Source organism: Drosophila guanche, unplaced genomic scaffold (genome assembly GCF_900245975.1).
Source record: "Drosophila guanche unplaced genomic scaffold, DGUA_6, whole genome shotgun sequence".
In the NCBI taxonomy this organism is placed as follows: Eukaryota; Metazoa; Arthropoda; class Insecta; order Diptera; family Drosophilidae; genus Drosophila; species Drosophila guanche.
Window position 1 is genome coordinate 2,742,171 of NW_022995755.1, and position 21,655 is coordinate 2,763,825.

Below are 21,655 nucleotides of genomic sequence, written 5' to 3' on the forward strand. Positions count from 1 at the left end.
TCAAACAGCTGTCGAATTGATATATATTGTAAAATATAATTAAGGAGCAATTGCACAATACACCGGAGGGGGATGGGAGGACAAGCACATGGATATTTGGTTGGCTTTTTGTCTAGCTAACAATAATAATAAATACACTAAAATTAATGCTATATGCATTCGTTTCACATTTGATATCGTTTGCGTTTGCGGAATGTGACAACGAACAGGCGACCTGGACCAATAGGACCCGCATTACACCTGCTTTAAAATCTACATAATATAAGTACATATAATTTAAAATGTTTTAAACAGACACACACACACTCACATATGAGACACACACATTCGTACAGGTAAATTAATGTATCGTAAATATATGGAATTGGTTAATTTGGCTACGACTGTGTCTAGTTCAAGAAGTTAAGTATGTCCTGCTGGGAGAGTGCATTGAGGTTCTGGTTATCCGTTGCCTGCATCAACTGTGACTGCGTCTGTGGCACGAGTGTGGCTGGCTGCGTCATGGCCTTGTTCATGGCCAGACTCTGCTGCTGCTGTTGCTGAATGCTGTTCAAGCTGTAGCCCGTTGGATAGATATAATTTACTTGTGGCTGCTGTAGCGTGTACATATTGGCACCGTTCGTATTGCTTGGCTTAGGGACGCCACCGTTGCCACTGCCACTTCCAAAGGGATCCAGTTTGTCCAGCGATGAGAAGTTATTGTTGCTGGCCTGCGGTGATGCGAGCTGATGGTTCATCACTAGCGGATTGGCACTGTGCCAGCCATTGTTGGTACTGGGCGCTGGTGCCAGGCTGCTCAGGTTGCTCTGCATCAGCGAGGAAAGAATGTCTGGCTTTGAGGCGGCTGCTCCTGCTGCTGTAGGTGCTGCGGGTAGTACGGGCGCCACGGCTTGCATGTTCATTGTATTGTGCGATATTCTGGAATATGCAAATGCAAATGGATTTGGATTCTTGAGTTTTCAGTGCTTGGTGCTGTGTCTGCTGATTCCTACTTGAGCTGTTCCCTGTTCTTCATGGGCGCCAGAGTGCTGGCAGCTGCGACTGGTGCGCCCTGTGACTGACCCACTGTAAAGCCGGAGAACATGTCATCGTTGTTCTTGTTGCCATTGCTGGCACTAGAGGGGGAAATTGTGCTGCTCTCCATTTCGTTGGCCAATATCTCGGAAGCATCTTTGGGTCTGTAAATTATATTAAATAAATCTCAATAAAAGCATTCCAAGGGAACAAGCTTCGATCTTACTTATTGTCTCGCTGAATGGTGGAGAGTTGCTGCAACTTTTCGCGCTGCTCTTGCTCCACGCGGCCCAACATCTCCTTGATCAGTGCTATTATTGTATTAAATTGAGCAATGGTCAGACCATTCTCCACGCTAAGAGGCACTAGGAATGGCACGCACTTGTGTGCCATCACATCCTTCGTTATTCCCAGCTTCGTGTTGGTCATGGCTATTTTATAGATACCTTTTGGACAATGACAAAAGCATGTAAGTTGTGGGAACACATTTGAGGCAAAGACTGCGACTCTCACCTATGATGCCCATGATAATGGCTGGCTCGCGGCTTTGTATTTGCTGCAGGAAGGGCAGAATCTCGTCCAGCACCAGCCACTTGTCGAGGTTCTCCAGCAGCTTGCCTATGGATATCAGACAGTTGACCTTCACCGAGACATTGCTGCTCTGCAGGCAAAGCTTCTTGATGCGCGGCAGCACCGAGTTCTTCATGGCGTTGTAGTCGATGAGCGTGGAGAATGTGGGCAGAACGGCCAGACAGAGTTCCTGGATCTGCGGCATGTCGCACTCCAACGAGCGATACAGCAGCGGCAGCACACTTTGCTTCACATCCTCTGCGGGTGTCAGCTTCAGCAGGAGATCCATTTTCTGCATGAATATCAGCAGAATTTGTATGGGATCCGTCAGCTTGAAGATGGGCTTCAGATGGGGTAGAATGTGGTCACAGTACTCCCGCTGACTGCTCATCTCGGCTATCAGCAGCACATTGGGCAGCACAAACGGAATCATTGGCGAGTTGACAAACTCCTTGACCAGATAAGGCAGAATCGAGTGCAGATTCACGCGGTGCGGCAGCGTGGGAATGATTTGCGGTAGACCCTTGTAGAACTTGGACTTTTGCAGATTGTCCCACTGGTAGAGAGAGTCCAGGTAGCTGAGCGTCTTCACACCCACATCCTGGAAGTACACGATCTGCTTGAGTTCGTGCAGTTTGGGCCGCAAACTAGCGCTGGGATGCAGCAGCGCCTTCAGACTCTCCGTCAGCTCATTGGGAACGGCGTTCATGGCTGGATACTTTCGCTGATTCAATTCGTTGCAATATCGCCTGAAGCCACTGTAGTCGCTGCCAAACATTTTCAAAGGCTTGCCCGCGTAGATGGTAAAGATGAGCACGCCTGTAAGGGATTGAAGGAGATTAAAGCAATGCTTTTAGCAAAATTATTTAGTGCACAAACCCAAGGAGAAGAGATCACTGTCAGGGGTATTAACACTGTTCAGGGCCAGCTCTGGTGCCGTGTACTCCAGACTGGGCTGGGCCAGAACATGCATTGATGTGGTGTACTCCCGGCAAGGCCAATGCGGTGTGCCATCCGTTGCCGGCTGATTGGCTATGCAAAAATCGAAGCCAAACAACTTCCAGCTGCGATTCTTGTTGATCACAATCGTCTCGGCACTGATGTTGCGGTGAACGATTTTGGCGTCGTTGTGCAGGAACTGCAGACCGTCGAACAGCTGCAGCAGGCCGTGTCGGATTTCCACATCGTACAGCTTCTTCTCGGAGCGCACGGCATCGCCGACGACGTTTGACAGTGAGGCAAAAACGGGCTCCGTGGCAAAGGCCAACGAGTCGCGACTCTCCTCGAGCGGATGCTGCACCGTCAGCACATGCGGATGTCGGATTTTGGTTAGCTGCTGCACACCCCTTCGCAGTGTATCCAGCATCGTCTCTCTGTCGTCTTTGGACCATCGTTCCAGGAGCTTCTTTTCGAACACAAAAACGGAAACTTCCTGCTTTGTGCTCTTTTTGTAGCCATTGTAGACCTTCCACATGAGACCTGTGCACGTGTAGGATGTGATATAAGCCGCAATCTGTTAACGTTGCTCTCCCCCACTCCCACTCCCACTCTCACTCACCCACTCCGGCGGTGCACACCTGTTCCAGGACCTCGTACTCCCGTGTTACGTTATTGCCGGGCAGCACACCCGACAGCGTGGACACCGTGTGCACTGCTGACGAGTAGAATTTGTTTATCATGTCCATCCTGGCTAGATATGTGTGATTTTGCAGCAGCAACGGGTCCAGAAGTTATTGCAAAAACACCTTTTTTGCAAATTTCTTTGTTTTTTTTGTTTAGTAATCAATAATAATTAGTGATGGCCGATAGTCCGATTACAAAATCGGTTTCTTTATTAACAGTGTGACCGCGGATTTATTATAAACTATACCGTCTGCCAACAACACATATTTTTTGATTTAGTTTTCTATGCTAATCAATGTTTTCAAGAGGAGATAATTAATGGTGTTCCCGCAACTCCTAGAAACCAGTTCGGAATAAAAATCTCGAAGTAAAATGCCAAGTGCTGCTGGTTCGACCGAGTCGGATTTCAATCAATTTAATAATCTTCTTCTTTCAATTTCGATATTCACATATTACATGCATGTTCTTCCTCTTTCTCTATCGATATTCACATATTACATATATGTTCTATAGCAACAATCTTCTGTACGTATGTCTTAATGCTACAATTCAATATCTTAATGCTACAAATTCATTTTACTTATGCAAATTACTAATTGCTAACGGCCATAAGCCTTTAGCGCTAATTTGGCGTAAGCAAATGGAAACTTGTCACAACACAGACTTAATTTAAACGATAAATACAACACAATCGTCCTCAGTGTTGTACAATGCGGAACTTTTTAAATGCGCATTCAAATTGTCCGTTTGCTTTGTTTTGCCTCCCTCCAAACGAAACTTGAATTTTAAATCTCTGTAATTGGCAATTATTTTTCTATAGCCTGCACTTATTGATACCGCCTCTTTGTTGACAAGGTGAGCCTGCTGGTGGTCGCAGATCAAGCCTCCCCAACAAATTTGTTTAATAACATAATTTGTATTCTCTCGATGTGTTACCATTAGGAGGAATGTTTTGCTGCAGCAACCAGCAAATACTTCAGGCATGACAGAGTCCGATTAAGGTTATATGGTCTGCTCCATAACTGTTGTCTGGTTTTTGTTAATTATTAACTACAATCAAGAGCAGAGAAACGCGCTACTAAATGGTTTTATTGAGGCCTCGCAACGCCACGTGTTGCTCGTTCAAAGGTCCTCCACGAAGGTGAAGTAAATATTTGTGGCAGCCTGCGTCTTTTTGTTGAATATCCAGTCGATGAGTAGCAGATAATCGCCCGTCGGTATGGGTGTTGGCAGCTTTTCGGTTCTCAAATGGAAGTCCCTGATTCTCTGCATGCCCTGCAAAAAGAAGCTCTTAGATATTTCACAACGAAATATAATAATTTAATGACTTACTACATAAGGACACGTATGATTGATCGTGGAGAATTCCTTGAAGAGGTCCCAAACTATGCGTATCAATGCACTGTTGCGCCTCCGAATGAACTGGCAGCCATCAAAGTTGACTTTGTACAGCCAGGGCTTATAGCCGTTGGCACGCTTCATGAGCTGCGCTTTGACAATCACATTTGTGACGGGATGATGCAGCATGGCATCCAGATTGAGGCACACCTTGTTCCGACTGATGGCTCTCAAGCGGCAGATACCAAACTCCACCCAGGATTTGTTGTAGGATTCGCAGACGGCGTTGGTCATTTTGAATATCGTGGCGCCCTGAAATGAATATTTTATTAACGATTCTTCACTTTTAAAATTTAATTAAATACACTTAAATAATGCTGCAAGAGCAGCTGGAGCAGACAAATGGCCAGCACTCTCCTCATGCTGGCAGAATAATTTATGTCGAATGTTTAATGCGGTGTCCACGCTTTTGTTTGCCACATGGACACACGTACATGTGTGTAAAACTCGCTTGAATTTATAGATTTGTATGTACATTAGCGGGCAATCAATCAATTTAGTTCTCGTTAGCCGACCACCATTCTGTTACCCTCTAGTTTGAGTTCAAAACAAAACGCTAAATCGCTGAATGAATATTTATTCGTATGGCGTATTTTTAGCTCAACCTCTGACAATGTTAAACAGAACAATTCATTCAATCTATTAACTAGTCAAACTCCTGCCAGTGCACAACAATATTGCGCCACAATACGTTGACTAAGTACATTGTATTTTCATCCGAACTTTGTGGCCGTCATCGCGTAATTATTATTTAAATGCTCCTGCATTTTAGTCACAGTGCGTTAACTTGGCTTTTACGACTGACTGTCTGCTAGTCTGTCTGCACTTTGGCATTGATCGGGCAGATCGGGGAAAGAGTTTTCCGCAACTCTCGACTAATTGTGGTAGGTGTTTCCACCTTTGGCTTCTCAATCGGGCAAAAGTCGAGAGTCAAGTTTAAGGGCGAATATATTTGTAAAATATTCCGAGTGCCACAAATATGATGATGCATGCACCCCGTGGCATATTTTGTGGCCATAATTCACGCGTCAAGCAGTCAATGTCATGCAGTCGTCGCTGGCGGCAAAGTTGAAGTGATTTGGCGGTTCTGTTTTGGGCCATTTCCAGTACAAATCAGTTAGTCAGATTGAACTCTAAACTGTCTGGCTAACTGGATAAACATTTCCATGTTTTCGTTAATGGCTCGTTGCACTGTCAACACCTGTCAACAGCAACAACAACAACAACAACAACAACAACAACAACAGCAACAGCAACAGCGGTGGCATGTCCGTGTCCGCGTCTCGGCCGTGTCGACGTCAACTGAGACTTGGCCTGCCACTGTCAGAGTCACAGTCGCACATTGAGAGAGCCACTTGAGATGCATTTGCTTATCCCCACAGCAAAATTAATAGATTTTATTTTTTTTTGCCACACACACACACACACACGCAACCCAATCAATAAAGCACTCGAATGCATTTAGCTGAATCGCTTTGGTGACTTTGGGGGGACTTTAACGCCATTCCGGTCACCAGCTCTCAGCTCTTAGCTCTCTCCAACGAAATCCCCGCATGGTAGGGGTTATCCCCCTCTATGAAGATGTTGCTCTATGCAATTCGGTGAGTTGTTGTTTGCACGATTTGCTGCCGTGGCCGACCGTCTTTGAACCCGCACTGAATTTCAATGGGCTTCGGCTTCGGCTCCGACTCCGTTCATCCATGTCGGTGTGTTCCAGCCAGCACACCACTCCGCCTCACATTCTACACACTTTCTCGCCAATGTGCTGGTAATTTTTGCGTTCTATCGTGACTGATATTATTATAAGGAGTGGAGGGGAGCTCGCATTCAGCCATAAAATAAATCAAGGAGCCTGACACACAAGAGTCAATAGTAAATCACGGCAGGAACGGCAAATGGCAACGGCAAATTACCCACAACTAGCCGTATAGTATGGTCCTCTCATCGCTCCGAAATCTCCAATAATTATGCAGTGACGAGCGGAATTTCGAGACGTCGCAAGTCGAGTCGCCACGAGTCTCCCTCACAAAATTTGCCTTGGCAATTACCTTTCGGATTTGCAGCTTCTAGACATTGACATTGATATCTTTTGCTTTTGGCACTTTTGTTGACTTGTCAGAATTAGGTGTGAGTTGGTGGCAAAACCCGAATGACTCGACAAGTTGCTGCCAAATTCTGTGGGTGCAACCATTTAGATGGATTTGTTTGATATTTACCAATTGGATTTAGTTCTTAAGCGAAGGTCAACTTTCGCTGAGCACATTTTATGACACCAGTTTTATTGCAAGCCCAAGAACTCGTTTTAGTTGATACAATTCAATTTGCGTCATGGGGAGAATGTCAATCCACTTATAATAAAATAATAATATATAATAATTGCTTTTAATCTAATACAAAATTATTACCATCTTGCAGTGGACTAAAGAATAAACAAAGCCATAAACGGCAAGGCCACTTTCTCATTCAGAAAAACCAAATTAAGAATGGAATGAACTTTGAGAAATAATTTAATATCGACGCATGATGACGAGAGTAAATTCTCTTGTTCTTTGAACCGCCAAAATAAATACTTCATTAATGCCAATCCAATAATAAGTGAATCATGTTGAACAAGTGCGAGTGTGCTTTGCCAAGTGCTGTCTGGGTAGAACTGATCAACTTTGGATCGTCTACAGAAGTGTGCACTTGAGTACCTTTTGATGGCGGGGAGGGCATAATTAATATGCAACGATGGACTCGCAAATATATTTTTTATTTTCTCTTACTTTATATTTGTCATTAATGGGCCTTTTGTTTCAAACAACATTTATACCCTCGATTTGTGTGTTTGTTGCGCTGCTTTGCCTTTTTGTTTTTGTTTTTGGCACTGTCTTTGTTCGCGCTGTGAGAAGATACAGTGCCAAGATATAGATGGACGGGCTACAAAACACGCTGGGAATTACGTGATTGATGGCGGACCTGTGATACAAGTACAACGGCAGCAGCAACAACAACAACGTTAAGAACCAAATGTGTAGAATGTTTATGTATTGATATTATTATAAGCAGACAAGAGACCAGAGGCATACGTAGGTACGAGTACGAGAATTATATACAAAATCAGTGAAATCTTGTCGCGTCTAAAAAGGAAAATCACACAGCAAATGCAAAATTTATGAGCGAACTACGTCGAACGACGTCTCCGGGCGAACGATGCAGGCATACCAAGTGGCCCTGGAATGGCCCCTCCGAACGGAAGTGCGGATTGCACTTGCCGATGGCGATGACTCAATTTAAGGTCCGTGTGGGTTCAGTTCAACTCCTCCTTTTCAAGCAGGCCACAGATCAAATGTGAACAGGTCTGGTCTTGGGTTGAAGTTGAGGTTGACGTTGAGTAGGGATAAGCAGTTCATAAATTTTCCATAGCTAATTCTACCCTGTAAAATGTAGCAGCAGAAGGGCTTATTGGTGGATCTAAAAAGGAATTGCCAGAAGATATATATCAGAATTGTGTCTTTATCACTGATTTTAAAATTAGTTAATAAATTGCAATAAGATCTAAGAATTGCCATATAAAAATTGAATACAATAGGAAAGGGCTTTCCAGGTAAGTAGCTTCTCTTTCCTTTTCCTTTTCCTTTTCCTTTTCCTTTTATTTGAAAACTGTTTGCTTGAACAACTTGAAATTAGATAAATTTCGATTTAACTCTGTTATTCCATATAAAATATTCTCGGCCTTAGCTAAGGCCTCCACTCTCTCTCTTTTTCTTTCTCTGCGCCACTCTATTTGCTCGGCTTGGCTTATATTAAAAACGCTGCGCTTGCGCTGCTGCGACTGCGGAGCCATCGTAACGCTGAGCCGCTGAGCTGCCGCTGAGCCGCCGCCGCCGCCGCCGTCATCATCGGGCGTCATCAGGTGTTGTGGTTTTTGCAAGCCGCGCTCGAGCTGAGTCTGTTTTCGTCTGCCTAAGTGCGCGGTTCTGGAACGCGTATCGCTGATCGTCGCTCGTCGCTCGTCGCTCGTACTGTTAGTCGTTGTCGACTCCTCTCGTTGTCTGGAAAATTCCTAGTTGGTGTTTTTTTCCAAGCCCGGGACTCCACTTGGATCGGTTCGGATCAGTGCGCGCGCGCGTTCAACCCCCTTTAGTACCGACTGCAAGCTGCCAACCTGTTTGAAAATTTTTTGGCATTACCTGCCGCAATTTTTTGGAATTGCTGTTTTTCGATACTACTTAGAGATTGTGCAACATTGCGTGCGGCAAGAGCATACAAACCGTTTGACAAAGTTTCGAAAGTGTAGAAAAAACCCAAAAGTATCCCAAAAACAAAAACGAAACACGATAGGAAGATTCCGAGTGGCAGATTAACGAAGCCAACATACAATACATTACATTACATTACATTACATTACAAATAATTTGTTTAGCCTTTGTCGAAATCCATTCCGTCGGTGGGCGTGGGATCTCGACGGCAGCGAGCCAGCAAATCGGTGAGTCTTGAATTACAACCTGGGATTGCATTATAATACCCAAACTGCTCTCGTACTCGTATGACAAATGCTATTACTATTACGTACGACAACGGCTTTCTAAAAAAATACCCAAAAAACGAGTTGGATTCGCTTTGGCAAGGAGAGACCAACACACACACAAACACAACAAAAAAATGTGTGAAATTTCAATGAATTTCCCAAATTTTATACACAAACACCGAAATTGGGAAATAATTCATTGTTTTCGCCTCTGCAATGAGAGTCGAGACTACAAAGAATCGATTATCACACACGGGCTCGAGTATTACATTATTTTTGGTTTATGCCAAACGAGTTTCAATGAGCCCAACCCACAGAAAAGCGATTGAGTTCGATTAAACCACCTATTTCTGGGTCATAAATATATATATATCTAAATGATCGCGTTACGGTGTGGGTTTTAAAAGAAATAATATCCATCTACAAATTGGTGGACTTGCCAAAAGCTTTAATTGAAATTTGTCACGCTTCAGATTGTATCAAAGAAGCTAAAATCAATTGCGTTTTTTATTTTTTGCACACTTGTAAAGCCGAGAATTTTCACCACTCTTTTGTGTAATTTGGATTTATTTTTGTAAAGCTTAACATTTAAATAAACGATTGATTGACAGAGCTTTAAGAATGCAATAAATTAATTGTCAAAAAGGCTTTCAACAAATGCAAAATGATACGAATTTACATGCAGTGTAACAGATCAAATTACGGATTATTTGCAGTTGAAGTATATCCCACAATTGAGACTGGAAAGTTTCAAGTTAAATGCTGGTACTAGTCGTATAAGTATGGAACAATCGCCAATCAAGCTCTCGCACCTTCCAGCAATTAGTTTATAAATTCTAAACTTGGCACGGAAAAAAACTCAATTGTCATTCAGTGGCATTCAGACAGTACTATGTACGAGTATTCCCTCGCTGACAACTCTTTAATTATTGCATATGAAATCCCAGCTAAATTTCATGTCATAGCAATTCAATTAATTTGCAATTTATCAAAATACTCGTAGCCCCCAACACCATTGCCCAGTGCCCAGTGCCCAGTGCCCAGTGCCCAGTGCAGGCCAGTACCCGTGCAGCTTGTGATTTGGTATTGTCAGTGTAGTGGAGGTTATTCGGTTATTCGGGTAGTCCAACATATTTCATTTGCCCACCACAAACAACCGAACTCGGATTCGGATCTGTCAGGGTGGCAGGTGGCAGGTGGCAGGAGGGGGAGGCAGTGGGTGCTGCGGCTGGCGCGAGGCGTCAAGCGAAAAATAATCGATGATGTGCCTGGGCACAATGCAAACATTGAATCAAAGTCAAATAGCATTAAACTTTTTGAACTGTGGGGAGCAGCGGAAAGCAAGCAACACACACAAAAAAAATTGAAATAATAATAAAAGTTTGCTCACTCCTTGGTAGAGGCGTGAAAAACACACACACTCACATAAAAAATAGGGGATTCCCCTTCACAGAAGTATTCGTTGGGGATTGGGACATTGCAGTTTTTTGTTCTCCATTTTGTAGGGGGTTTGTTCTTCCTTTTTTCTGTTATATAGGAATGAGCGCAACGTAGCGCAAATATTTGACAAATCCCGCGAAAAGTCTGCTTATGTTGTCACCTCGGTGGCATCCTCTCTGCGCTGTGTGCTGTGTGCTGTGTGCTCTGTGCTCTGCACTGCCACTGCCACTGGCCCAGTGCCAGTCATACTGATTAGGATTTTCCGGAAGCTTTTTTGGCTGCCGGCGACAGTTGCGATCGCTGCGTCCGCGGATAGCTTTAAGTGCTCGACAATGTCCTACACTTTTGCCATTTGCATGCGAAAATCAAAAACTAAATTTGCATTCACATATCGAGGTGTAGCTTATATTTCGCACCTTAGCTCACCCCCCTCTTGGAGCAGTTTTCATTTCGTTTGTTGTTTATGCAATGTTCAAGCTAAGGTACCTACCGGGCTGCCTGAATGCCAAAGGAAAACCAATGCCCAGACGCTCTGCTAACGAGTGCAGGCGCGTGTCTGTATCTTGTGGATGTGGATGTGGATGTGGATGCGCCTCACCTGAGCACCGATCCGTACGAAACGTAAATGCGCCAATTTGTATGCAGGCAGCATTAATCGGGTAATCCGGCAGCAATGCATTGCACACGCGGAGAGACGGTAGAGACGGTAGACGGGAGGCAGTGCCAGACCCACAGCCAGACCCACAGCCAAAGCCAGAGCCAGAGCCAGAGAAGGAACCAACCCCAGAGCCAGAGACAGAGCAGAGTCGGGCCAAAAGTTACGTGAGATGTGGAATTGTATGAAATTGATTTGCAATCGATAAATGCGCGAATATTGCCAAGAAGCTAAGACTTGGCCAGTGGCAAAGCAAAGCGCAGCTCTTGGCCACAATTCGTTTTGCCATTTGCCGCCTCGTGCATGCTGCAAGACTTGGTATGCGATGCCTCGAGACATGCTTTATGCATAAATATCTTTGTCTCTTGACCCTGAAACTGCCTGAGAACATCTTAATTGAAGAGCTGTATGAAGTATCTATTCAATTATGCCCATAAGGTCTTCCCCATGAAGGAATTTGTAAATGTTTTCCCATTAGTTTGATTAACTCTTATAAGCAACATTAAATTATATTATAAGTAAGCAAAACAAATGTAGAACATTTTCTACATGCACATTGAATTTCATATTTTTCATTTAATTTCTGTAATTATATTTCGGCAGCGCAATTCTGATGTGACGCTCATTAAATATGCAACTGCTGCTGCCCAGATATAATTCCTAAATTCCAGCTACATACATTTTTGAGAGCCTCGTTCAGACAGGTCAGTTGATCTAAATTGAAGGTGATTTAATTATGGGCTAATAGATACAGACAGTTGCAGTTCTACAAAAAAATAGTAAAAGAGAAATACTGACGGGCACACATTGCACACGTAAAGTGTTTTCCACTTTTGTTTCTACCAAAAGTAAATCGTTGCACTTACTACACACATTTTTTTCTCTCTCTTTGAAATGCAATTGTGTGTACAAAGTGTGTGTGCAAGTGTGTGTGCTGCTAGTGTGTTTGTGTTCGTGCTCGCTTTGTGTTGCAAAAATTGAAAAATCAAACACAAGGAAAACCACTCGAGATTTAGCAGCAACAGTCAGAGGCAGCGGCAGTGGCAGAGCCAGCAGTAGCCACTGACAAGGTCAGCACTTTGGCTTTTATTTGGGGCCTGGCGGTTGTCGCATTCTAAGCAAATCGTCGCTGGATCGTTCAGAGTGCTGCTGCTGCTGCTGCTGTGGCATCGTTGAGCGAACCGAACCTGAAACGTTGGCTGAATTGTCGAATCGTGGCCCGGCCGTAATATTAATCTTAGTTGACTGGCTGGCTGGCTGGCTGGCTGGCTTGGCTTCTTGTTAGATGTGGCGTTGCTTTTGCGGTTTGCAACTTTGGCAGTAACAAGTGTTTAATTGCAATAAATGCACCTGAATGCCTTGACTGTGTGAGCGCGCGCCTCGTCTCGGAGCTTGAGCTTGGGCCAGCCTCTGGGTATGGGTTTGGGTTTGGGTTTGGGTTTTGGGCAAGGCATTCTGGTTCTGAATGAAGAGCCAGCGACAGAGGCAGAGACAGAGACAGAGACAGAGCCAGAACCAGCTGGTCACTTCTTGGTCATTGCCAAGCGAAAGGTTAAAACCATTTCGATTGGCCCAGACGTGGGGGTAAACGGCGCACGTAATATTGCCAACGTTTTCGCTTTTCTTTGGGGGCTATTTTCTGTTCGCTTTTGGCCTAATGTTTGTCAACGTTTCGGCCCAATTACGGCTGGGCCCATAACTCGCACATTTAGTGATTAAATCGGCCGAGCACATCCTGCAATGGATTTTTAATTATGCATCAACCATCATTGACGGCCAAAGGTTTGCCAAGCCAAAAAGGTTTGCACTGCCATCCCACACCGACAACTGGGTCATTACCATGGCATGGCCTGGCTTTGATCTCCGGCCAAGTGCTGCTGCTGGTGGCTGGTCCGATAAGCCAACGCTGCTGCCGCCTTCATAGCCGTAAGAGACTTACTTTAATAGGTTATAAAGCAAGTGAATTGTCTTGAATGTAATGTGCCATAAAGACATAAATTAGAGTTTGGCCAAGAGCAGACGATGCTGGCCTAGAGACCGGGCAGATGCTGCCGCTTGTTTAGCAGGTTACATTATGGAGTGGCACTCAACCTTCAATCAGGCAGAAGGTCTGCAAAGAGCTTGGAATTAAATTTAACTTGTGCTCCTTGAAGCAGTTAGAAGAAACTTCAGGGATCAGCCAGAACTTGCAGGTATTCAATGATATTTCTATAAATATTCGGGAATTTCATAAGATCTCGAAAAAAACCGATTCATTGGGAGTTAACTTTCGGCAAGTCATCATCGATGAGGCACAAGCCAAGCGGCCGCCTCCCATGCACATGGAACAATGATTTGCATGATTTGGCAGGCAATAAACTGTAAGATGTGGCATTCAATTTCAATCGGAAGTCACGCATGCCACAGCCAGCAGAGCAGTGGCTCAAGTTGCTTGCAACTTCCTAAAGCGATCATGTGGAACCGCCTGCTCCGCAGTCTCGTCTCGTCTCGTCTCGTCTGCCACTCTCCATTCCAGTCCATACGATGCGATTCGATTCGATTCGTTACGATTCGATTCGGCAGAGTCAGAGTGCGTGAAAATGAGTAATAAAGGAAACATTGCCACAAATTGATGCACTACCCAGTGCTACCTTTAATTAAATTATTAATTATGTACCTTAATGAATGCATAATTGAATAATAAACTACGTGCGCACGCCTCCGCATCTCGCACCGCGACTGAAACTGCAAACTGTGGATGTGCCACAATTGTTGTACTGCTGTGGAATTATTTCGTTTTTCGTTTTTTGTGTGTTTTCTGCCACTGTTAACCTTTTAACTTTTGTTCAGGAGCGAACGGACCGATGATATCCCGAAGCGAACCAATGTTTCGCGTAGTAAACATAAGTTGGGGCTCATTAAGTAATCACATGGAATATTCCCGCAGCCAATTAAACCAGAAAGCCGCAACGTTGGCAGCCAGCAGATGCACAGGAAGGGCAGGGACAGGCATGCATCCACATCGAGATGGATAGACAACATCGCTCAGTGGAGAGGATACAGATACAGATACAGATACAGATACAGATGCGTACATACACATTCGTAGAGTGGAGATACGGTTACAGTTACAGACGTACGCCCAGATACAATTAAATTCGATTCAGGAAGCATTTATGCAGTTTGCATATATTTTACGAGTACATATGTACGTACATATATGTATGTACATACATATGTACGTTTCGCATTCGATTCGGTTTGCTTTTGGCCAGTGAAAGGCACTCCATGCACACACACCCAGACACACAGATATCATGGTATGGAAAAAACCTATAAAACTGCAACCGAATCTTCTTTGATGGGAAATTGTTTAAATGCATCGGAAAAATAAATAAAAGGAATTTCTTTGAAAGTTTAACTGATGCCAGGGATTACTTTGACTGCACTTTGATACTACTCAACCAGGGCAGGGATCTGTGTCGGCATTATTAAGCTTACACTACGAATATTCATAAATATAAATTATAAACGTGTACAGGATTAAACAACGAATGGCACTTTGCACTTTTTGTATCTAATTTTGTTTATATAAAAATGTTTGCACAGTATGTAAGTAGAACAAATTAAAGAGAAGATTCTAGGCACGTTTTGGGTCATGTTGCGATAGAGAACTTGGCCAACCAATTGATATTCCAATTGTATCTGCTATCCTATCATTTTTGTATATTTTTGCTGCATTATTCAACACTAGCTTAGCCACTTTGCGCTTACATCTAATACATGTAGATGTGAAATAGTTCAAATAAGAAACTTGAACAAATGTAAACAAATCAAACTTATGGTTTTAATTCACTTTTGAAGAGTCTTCTAATAGTTGTTTATGTGCACTACTTTCCAACACTCTAACCAACAGTGTTGGTTAAATTTTTAGTAAAATATCAAGGAAATGGAATGAAACATCTAAATACCCCCTAAATAAGACAAAACATCAAATAAATTGTTGCGCTCTCTGTAGCCTGTCGTCTGTCGTGCAACCCATTTCGTGAAATATCAGTTCATGCCACACTTTCCCCCCACCACATACTAATATTATATCAAGTTGGAGAAAAGCCTACATCCTTTGTTGTTGCCGTTGCCAATGCTAATGTTGTGCATTTGTAATGAGGCAGCATTAGAGCAATCAGCTGGAATTGGTTGCGTTGGTTACCCGTTCCTGTGGCCTGGTGGCCCGCTGTCTGGTGTCTGGTGCCTGGTGCCTGGTGCCTGGTGCCTACTGCCCCACTGGGGTACGGACTGCTCCTTACACCCCCTTTCTGCTGGTGGTTGCACCACACTGGGCAATGCTGTAAAAACAATCTACAGACAATTTTCAGTGTTTCAATCAAACAGGTTTGACATCATTTCAGCAGCAGCCAGCCAGCCACACACCAAATGTTGCAAATCTGACTGTCGCACGGGGCAGACGGACAGATGGACAGGCGCGTCATGCGGTAGTGGGGAACGAGGACGGGTTTTCCAGACGTTGATAAACTGGCCAGGCGATTCAATCCAATCCGTATCCCGAGTCGAGTCCATTCCACACGCAGGCAGTTCCAGTTGCAGTTGAACGATACCCCTTGCACGTTGCACGAGTGGCAATGCTGCGGTGGCTAGAGTCTGGCTATTTAGCCTGGCGGCCATAAGCTATTTGTATCTCACAGATACTCGTGCAACAGATACACGGCTTACGAAGCATTTTACATTTGCTGCTGCTGCTGCTACTGCTGCTGCCTTACTTTGTGTCCGACTCGCTTGCTCGTGGGGGATTTTCGGTTTGTTTGCACAACTCATACGACAGTCGCCAGCCCCCTGCCCACCATTGACCGCTGTCTCACATTCGTTTGTATCTCTTCCCAATTTCCAAGCCCGGCTAAGCGCGTTTTGTGTGCGCATTTTCGGCCACACTGACCAAAAACTAACTGGGCAGCAGAACAGTGCCAAAACGGGGGGGTACAGGAGGTACAGGAGCTACAGGAGGTTAAGGGGGCTGGGGCACTCGATACTCACTATAAGCCAACAACAAGCCGCTACCGACTTTCCGCTCATAAACGTATCAATGGGGGGACAGTGGTTAGGGTTTCATATGAAAAGTTGAACCTGAATTCAAGCTCACTTCCTGTATTCGTGTTTTGATATTGAATTTCTCTCGCAGTTGCAGTTGCAGTTGCAGTTGCCCAGCCTTGACTTTAGTTACATTTAACCAAGAGTCAAGGTTACTTTCAGTTTACTTTTAATTAAGGAAAAGGCCAGCTTGTAGCTTGCAGCTTGGAGATCCTTTAACCGCAGTCGGAATTCATGATAACTTGAGGGACCTTTTGGTTATAAAGGTTATAAAGAATTTTGCCATTCTAAAAAGCTAATGAATGCATCTATAAAGTAAATAATCTATTCAACACTTAAGGCCTCAAGTGTTAACTCTCTCAGGGCTCATCAGTACTCATTCATTCACTGTCCATGCGATATCTTACCACGGTGACCATCTTCTTGGCTGCTTGGCCGCACACAGCCACGGACACATTTGCGTGCTTCTTGTGTGCTTTGGTAATTTGTTTTAAATATTTGTTTAAAATATCAAAACGCACGTACGCTGTGCCAGAGCTGTACGTGGTATCTAACAGATAGATGTGAAAATAAAAGTTGTTTGCACTGCCACAATGGGGTGTGGTGTTCCGACAAGATTCTCATGGCAACTACTCAAAAAGTACGGAAGGGAAATAAGCGTAGAGAAATTGCGCCCAGAATGGGATGCTCATAGGTTGTGACAAGGGGGTGGGGGCCGAGGGCGAGGGCGAGGGCGAGGGAGAGGGCGTTCCTAACGGGTTCCGCATACGTGCCGGCCCCAACCCAAACCGATCGAGCCGCTCCAAGCACCGATCTGGGCAGTCACTGATTCCATTCGGTGTTCGAATCAATGCAAGTCCGAATCAGTTTTGGGTGACATTTGGTATGCATTACGCACCCTGTGTGCCAAGACCGAGGGACGTGTGTGCGAGTTTTGTTCCTGTGCGACGGTTACCAATTGCGACCCAGTCCCAGTTTCGAAATCTTTCAACATTTTTTCGACACTCTACGTGATAGCATTCGCTCGCGACCTTCCAGCTAGCAAACATAATAAAACTTGATCAAAATGGAAATGGGTTTAGAAAGCCAAGTCAGACAGTTTCTATGTGCCGTTTGCTAATTATCTACAATTAGGGTTTTTATTTTAATCGCCAGTCGAGGCATGACCCCAGACCTAGCTTGGACCAGAAGCTGTCCAAACCGTATACTTATTGGGTAATTCTTGGCCATTGATTAGTCAACCGGTTGAGCGATTTGCTTGGAAATTAACTTTCCACTCACACAGACCAGTCTCCTCCTCCTGCTCCCTCCCCCCCGAAGCGCTTCTGTTCGTCATAATTGATGCATGCAACCGATTAAGCCATTACACGAGTGCCGCCGTTGGCCGGTTTATTCCAGAACAATTGCTGTGCAAAAAAACAGCCAGAACTGGACGTCAGTGTGGACGGATGCATAAGCCAACCCCAAGCCAGAGACCCGTCCAAGCCAAAGCCATGGCCAAAGCCAAAGCTAAAGCCATGGCCAGAGCGGATAACATGCCGATCATATCGATATGCAAAGTGCCTCGGGTCCACTGATTCCACCACGACCAGCCACAAAAAAGAAAATGAAATAAAATCATATAAAATGAAATAAAATCAACACAAAAACAATAAAGGAACAATAAAGGAATACAGCATGGCAAGGACGAAGCTGGGAACACACTGCCAGAGTGAATATTTTGTGCTGTGACGACTTTTGCTTCAATAATATGAGGTGATACCCTCTGCTAGAGTATCCACAATAATGCATGCAGTCATTCTCCTACTATATATTGCGGACATGATGGAAAATCATAAAATCAAAGAGTGCAGAGGAGACCGCAAAAACCAGAGACCAGAGAGGGTGCCACAGCCACAGTCAGAGCCAGAGCCAGAGCCAGAGCCACTATCATGGGTAGATAATGCAGGCCACAAGGTTGTTGGGCAGGGACATCGAAGGAGGTGCCAAGACACAAATCAGTCGATGCTTTAATGGCAGCATTTTACTATAAATATCTTTGTATGCGTTATCTACATAATGTTTTTCCTTCTAATTTGGTTGCTGTCGCTGTCTTTGTTGTTCTGTTGATTTGCACAAACAAATTTTGTCAACAAGATTAATGCTAATTGAAGTTTTTCAACTCAACTCGAGGCAAGGCAAGGCAAGGCGAGACGAGACGAGGCATCTCCATTCCCCCAAAGTCTTGTTCAATGAAAGTTTCGTTTCGCCTTCTGCGGAAGTTTGGCCAAGTGCGAAAAGTTATCAACCGAAACGACAACGACAACATGGATGATGGAGCTAAAGCTAAGCCCAAAGCTGATGCTGATGCTGATGCCTGATACTGCCACTGTCACTGCCACTGTTGTTGCTGCTGCTGATGATGATGATGATTAACTAGTTTCTGCGATGTTCATCATGACTTTTAATTGGTAAATTTCCTGTCCAAGATTCTATTAATGGCCCCCAGTGAACCAACTAACTAACAAAGTATAAAAGTAACTGCTGCATCAGGCCTGGTCTGCTTGGCAATTAACAACTCTTAAGTGCCTTAACATTGAACTTACTTATGAAATTGCTCTTGAATCGGTCGTTCAGTATCGTATCGTATATCGTTTCAGTTTGCTTCAATTAACACTTCATCAACTTCGAATCTGTGGCCGTTGCTGCTGCTGCTTTGTGGCAGCTGACGTCTCTGTGTGTGATCTTCAAGAAGTTATTGAAGAACATTGAAAGTGATTAGAGCTCTTGAGGCCACACTTAAGGTTGCATTTATTTAGATAGCCAAAGCGAAGTTTTCGTTTTCAATGCACGATTTACGAGGAGGTGTGAGATTGTTTGGAACTTATGGAGGAAAGTTTTTGGTGCAAAATGTGCCAAGGGATATCTGAATTGATCTTTGAAGCGAATCGATTGAGAACTTTGCATTATAACTCAATCAATGTTTATTCCAGGTCGCCCAGAACCAGACCTGTCCTACGTAACTACAAATAACTACTGGGCATACCATTAGTTGCAGTTTATTATGACATCAAAAAACCGGATGCTCATACATATACAATATGAATGAATGAATTCCTAGCTAAACTAGGAAGTTTACGTGATTCTGTTTACTTTGCTGTGTTCTATAGCTTATGTTACTCATACTCGTAATCGTTGGAACAACTTCCAATCATGGTAAAAAGTTTCCACTGCAAACGTAACAAAATACCAACTAGAATATATTAGCATTTTGATTTTATTACTTACTTGTAATCGTTCTAGTGCTCGAATGTAAACAAAATCCACACAATGTTCATTCATTGATGTATTCACCTGTTTTTCATCCTGTTTTTGTCGTTTATAAAGTTTAAGCTATTTATGAACTATTTTTTCTAGAATAAGTGCTGCCCAAATGAGTGATGTTTGCACATCATATTTTATCTTCAAAGAATATTCTTTGATTTAATCCGCAACACGTTTCATCGATTGCCTTAAATGGCCAACTGGCAGTTAATCATTTTTGCATTGATGCTTTTTAATTGGCTCTTTTTTGCCCGAGGCTAACATTAAGGGGCAGATAAGTGTTCGTTTTACAGCTCAAACGAATATTCGATAACACCTCAAAGTCATCAGCGCTGCATAAATGCACCATGAAGCACCCTCGAATGGGTGGCAAGGGGCAGGCGGCAAAGGGGCTTTTCAATCTCTTCAAAAATGCACTCTGTGGCGCCTGTTTGGTGCGTTCGTTGAAATGAATATTCGATAACTTTAAAATCAAATTTATAGCTGACGCGCATAAACATTGAGTGGGGCATAAAGTTAATTTATATATCGGCTTTAAAAAAAAAAAGGGTCGAGCCAAAGGCTGACAGATTCGGCGGGGACAGCGTCCATCCCCCGCACCCCAGGGGGAACGAGTCTGTGTGGGGACCTTGTTATGTCCGTGACTGTGACCGTGTCCGTGTTCGCGTTCATGTCCATGGGTCCATGGGTCCATGGGTCCACGGGTCCATGGGTCCACGGGTCCATGGCCATTTCCATTTCCATCTTCAATTGCATTTGGCTGGGGTATTCATTCAATTTCCATTCGTCATTCAATCGGGCATGCAATTCAGTTATGAAAACCGAATGCTGCGTATTTATTTTTTTATTTTTTACATATTCGAAACGCACACACGTCCGAGTGCTAGTAGCTCTGCTCTCTATGTGATTCCGTTTCCGACTCATAATACATACAAATTTGTTTTGCATTTATGAATATGTATCCCGTCATAGACTCATTTTTATGGTTTTCTTGCGTTGCTTTTTCTTTTTTCTTTTTTCCGTTTTTCTTCTTTATGTCGATTGTGTCCTCTCTTTGATTGTTTCTTCTTTCTGTTGCTGCAATCGATAAACAAGCGTGGGGGCGTGAACGTGCCGCATGAGGCGTGGCATATCTCCGAGTCCAATGCAGACTGAAGCCTCTTAGAGAGAGAGAGCGTAACGAATGTTTGGTTTGGCTCCCCATGTAATCGATTTAATCATAATCCAGCTTTTACTATTTATTGTTCTGAGTTATAGTATAAATATGTATGCGGCTTGCATTAATACAAACACAAAATATTATCCCCCTCCAGACATTGTACTCCAATGCTCGTTGCTGTTTCAGCAGCAGCTTCGCCTGGGTGTGGGCTCTAGTCGTGTTCTTGGGATCTGGGCACTGGTGCAGGACTTGTGATACTCTTGCTGAGGATATTAGAGGTTAGCAAAGGGGAAAGCATAGAGCTGTAAATTTCGTATATTTTTATTTTAAATATGGCATATGTGCGTACAGATCGCTAACTCATTTTTCCTCAATGAGATTCCCGACCACATATGTTCGACTTGCAGCTTTTTCTTTCCAAAACGATCAATCTTCAAGGGTACTGCCATCTTCGTACACACAAAAAGTTAGTCGTTCGTTCTTGTTGTTAGCTGACTTTGGCTCCTTTGGAGCATATTTATGGTTATAGTATGCATAACTGGAGGCAACCATAAAGTAATAATATGAAAGCGACCAGCGCTCCTCCCTCAAGCCCTTATTCATCTCTCCTTCTCCGCTATGCCAGCAGTGTTTCAGAACTATAGCTGCGGGTTATCCGGGGGAGTGTGTTGCAGGGGGCAGTGTACAATCATTGATTTTGGTTCAACTTAGTTTTTCTTATGCAAATACGCAAAAGCATTTTCCTTTCTCTCGCTCTCGGGCGTGTGTGGGGGGAGTTGTATTTGTGTGTATGTGGAAGAGGTACAGCCACTGGCCAGGATATTGAAATATCCGGTTCATACTTAAGTATTTATTAAAAAATAAAAAACAAATACACAAAGCACAATACATACATTCGTAG

The 21,655-nt window shown here is 43.8% G+C and overlaps 3 protein-coding genes across 4 annotated transcripts in view; 1 reads left to right on the forward strand and 2 right to left on the reverse strand.

The window, feature by feature from the left end:
- Positions 1-3: 3 nt before the first annotated feature.
- Positions 4-3,393, reverse strand: LOC117589716 (SCY1-like protein 2). Its single transcript, XM_034281881.1, has 6 exons — positions 3,143-3,393; positions 2,464-3,063; positions 1,528-2,403; positions 1,241-1,460; positions 993-1,178; positions 4-918 (listed from the first exon to the last, which is right to left on the reverse strand). Exons 1-6 carry the CDS (start codon positions 3,267-3,269, stop codon positions 390-392), a joined length of 2,538 nt encoding a protein of 845 aa, XP_034137772.1. The 5' UTR covers positions 3,270-3,393; the 3' UTR covers positions 4-389.
- Positions 3,394-4,278: 885 nt separating this feature from the next.
- Positions 4,279-5,019, reverse strand: LOC117589701. Its single transcript, XM_034281864.1, has 3 exons — positions 4,911-5,019; positions 4,540-4,857; positions 4,279-4,482 (listed from the first exon to the last, which is right to left on the reverse strand). Exons 1-3 carry the CDS (start codon positions 4,965-4,967, stop codon positions 4,330-4,332), a joined length of 528 nt encoding a protein of 175 aa, XP_034137755.1. The 5' UTR covers positions 4,968-5,019; the 3' UTR covers positions 4,279-4,329.
- A 3,522-nt stretch (positions 5,020-8,541) lies between these two features.
- The window catches only part of LOC117589691 (fatty acyl-CoA reductase wat), a 30,651-nt gene continuing 17,537 nt past the window's right edge, over positions 8,542-21,655 (forward strand). Inside the window, exon 1 of one of the 2 annotated variants that reach the window (XM_034281851.1) lies at positions 8,542-9,073. The gene's annotated coding sequence lies outside the window, so the exon portion shown is untranslated. The remainder of the gene's footprint in view (positions 9,074-21,655) is intronic. The other variant, XM_034281850.1, reaches the window with a different exon arrangement.

Coding starts and splice junctions, on each gene's coding strand:
- LOC117589701 (XM_034281864.1), bottom strand. CDS start 4,967: ATGAGGAGAGTGCTGGCCATTTGTCTGCTCCAGCTGCTCTTGCAGCAT. Junction 4,858..4,910: donor TCTTGCAGCATTATTTAAGT/GTATTTAATTAA, acceptor TATTCATTTCAG/GGCGCCACGATATTCAAAAT. Junction 4,483..4,539: donor ATCATACGTGTCCTTATGTA/GTAAGTCATTAA, acceptor TTCTTTTTGCAG/GGCATGCAGAGAATCAGGGA.
- LOC117589716 (XM_034281881.1), bottom strand. CDS start 3,269: ATGGACATGATAAACAAATTCTACTCGTCAGCAGTGCACACGGTGTCC. Junction 2,404..2,463: donor CAGTGATCTCTTCTCCTTGG/GTTTGTGCACTA, acceptor AATCCCTTACAG/GCGTGCTCATCTTTACCATC. Junction 1,179..1,240: donor ACCATTCAGCGAGACAATAA/GTAAGATCGAAG, acceptor TATAATTTACAG/ACCCAAAGATGCTTCCGAGA.